This window comes from Benincasa hispida, chromosome 5 (genome assembly GCF_027475165.1).
Source record: "Benincasa hispida cultivar pf3 chromosome 5, pf3_genome.v1.1, whole genome shotgun sequence".
NCBI lineage: Eukaryota > Viridiplantae > Streptophyta > Magnoliopsida > Cucurbitales > Cucurbitaceae > Benincasa > Benincasa hispida.
The window spans coordinates 11642558-11644318 of NC_143482.1; the positions used below are offsets into that span (position 1 = coordinate 11642558).

The 1761-nt window shown below is 38.2% G+C and overlaps 1 protein-coding gene across 1 annotated transcript; it reads right to left on the reverse strand.

Annotated features, from left to right (window-relative positions):
* Window positions 1-249: 249 nt before the first annotated feature.
* Window positions 250-585, reverse strand: LOC150035904 (uncharacterized). The gene has a single exon (XM_090313503.1). It carries the CDS (start codon window positions 583-585, stop codon window positions 250-252), a length of 336 nt encoding a protein of 111 aa, XP_090169629.1.
* Between the last annotated feature and the right edge of the window lie 1176 nt (window positions 586-1761).

Genomic DNA, 1761 nt, shown 5'->3' on the forward strand with positions numbered 1-1761 from the left:
AAATTCCCTCAAATAAAAATTACTGAAATTACATAAATAATAAAAATTCGAGGTGTTACATTCTTCCCTCCTTAAAGAACTTTAGTCTTCGAAAGTTCATTCCTGAAAAAGCTCCGGATACTGGGCCTTCATCTCATCCTCTTGCTCCTAGGTAGCCTCCTTGAACTGGTGATTCTGCCACAGCACTTTCACAAATGCAATCTTCCTGCGGCACAATGTCTTTACCTCTCTAGTGAGAATCTCTATAGGTTACTCCTCGTAGCTCAAGTTGTCATTCAACTGCAAGAGCTCAAAGTCAACTATATGGGACAGGTCTGTTATATACTTTCTCAACATCGAAACATGGAAGACATTATGAATTGAAGAAAGTGATGGAGGCAATGCCAATCGGTAAGCTACGAGACCAATTCGCTCCAAGACCTCGAAAAGTTCAATGAACCTCGGGCTCGGCTTCCCTTTCCTTCCAAACTTCAGAACACCCTTCATAGGTGCCACCTTTAAGAATACTTTATCACCAGTCTCAAATTCTAGGTCCTTACGTCTCGCGTCGATGTAGCTTTTCTGTCTTCTCTGAGTTGTTTGCATATAAGCCCTGATCTTTTGTATTGCCTCATTTGTGGATTGCACTAGCTCAGATCCTAGCAATTTCCTCTCTTCTACCTCATCTCAATACATAGGAGACCTACAACTCTTCCCATAAAGGGCTTTAAACGGTGACATGCCAAGGGCAGCTGGATAACTGTTATTATGCGAATTCCATCAAATGCAGGTGAGAGTCTCAACTACTTGAAAACTCTAATGCACAAGTGCACAACATATCCTCCAATGTCTGGTTCAAACGTTCTTTTTTACTATCAGTCTGTGGGTGAAAAGTTGTACTAAAATCCAATCGAGTACCCAATGCTAACTGGAGACTTTTCTAAAACTAGATGTAAAATGAGCGTCACTGTTTGACATGGTTGAAACTAGTATCAAAAGAGTTGTGACAACCCCTTTCATATATAACTATGAAACTTAAGATCCTAAAAACCAACAATACTTTTTAATACATTCAAGTTGAGAACTATGAAAACGGTCATGAGCTTAAGAAAATCTTATCCACTAAAGACATATATATCTGAGCTTACCATTCTGTCACAGTGAAAACTTCATGTGTAGTGGAGAAACTAGTCATGTTATATAATGCGTCATCTAAAGATACGTACCAGAACAAATCTGCTCAACTGAATACTACTTCTACTCTAGAAGCGTCGACTGTGATGTCTCTCTTAGGGTCTACATGTCTGAGAATAACTCTGTCTAATTAAGTCTCACATTCGTAAGAAACGCATCATGAGGCTCTATACTGTCATGGGCTATAAAACTTGCTTGAGTCAATCCTCATATTATCCTTTAGCCTTAAAACAATCACATATCATTAGCGGATGAGTCTAAAATTCCCTCTGAAAATGAGGTTTTGAAGTTCCTAGATGCTAAAGCATCAGTCAATTAATAACACATTTCCATAACCTTAATTGATCCCTGAAGTTAGTTTTTACGATAAAACCTTCTTGATTCATAAGTCATAGCTTGAATTACTTGTACTCCCTAGAGCTAATTAATTCATTGCCCATGCAAGGGAAAACGTACTATCCTATACTGCTCCAAACCCACCTATAGCAACTTCTTGTTATCAACTCAACTTTATTACCAATCTATCCCTTATGACAATGGTGATATTGGAAGATTCAACTTACTTACTTTTGTGCATATACCACTTTT

Coding starts and splice junctions, on each gene's coding strand:
- LOC150035904 (XM_090313503.1), bottom strand. CDS start 585: ATGCAAACAACTCAGAGAAGACAGAAAAGCTACATCGACGCGAGACGT.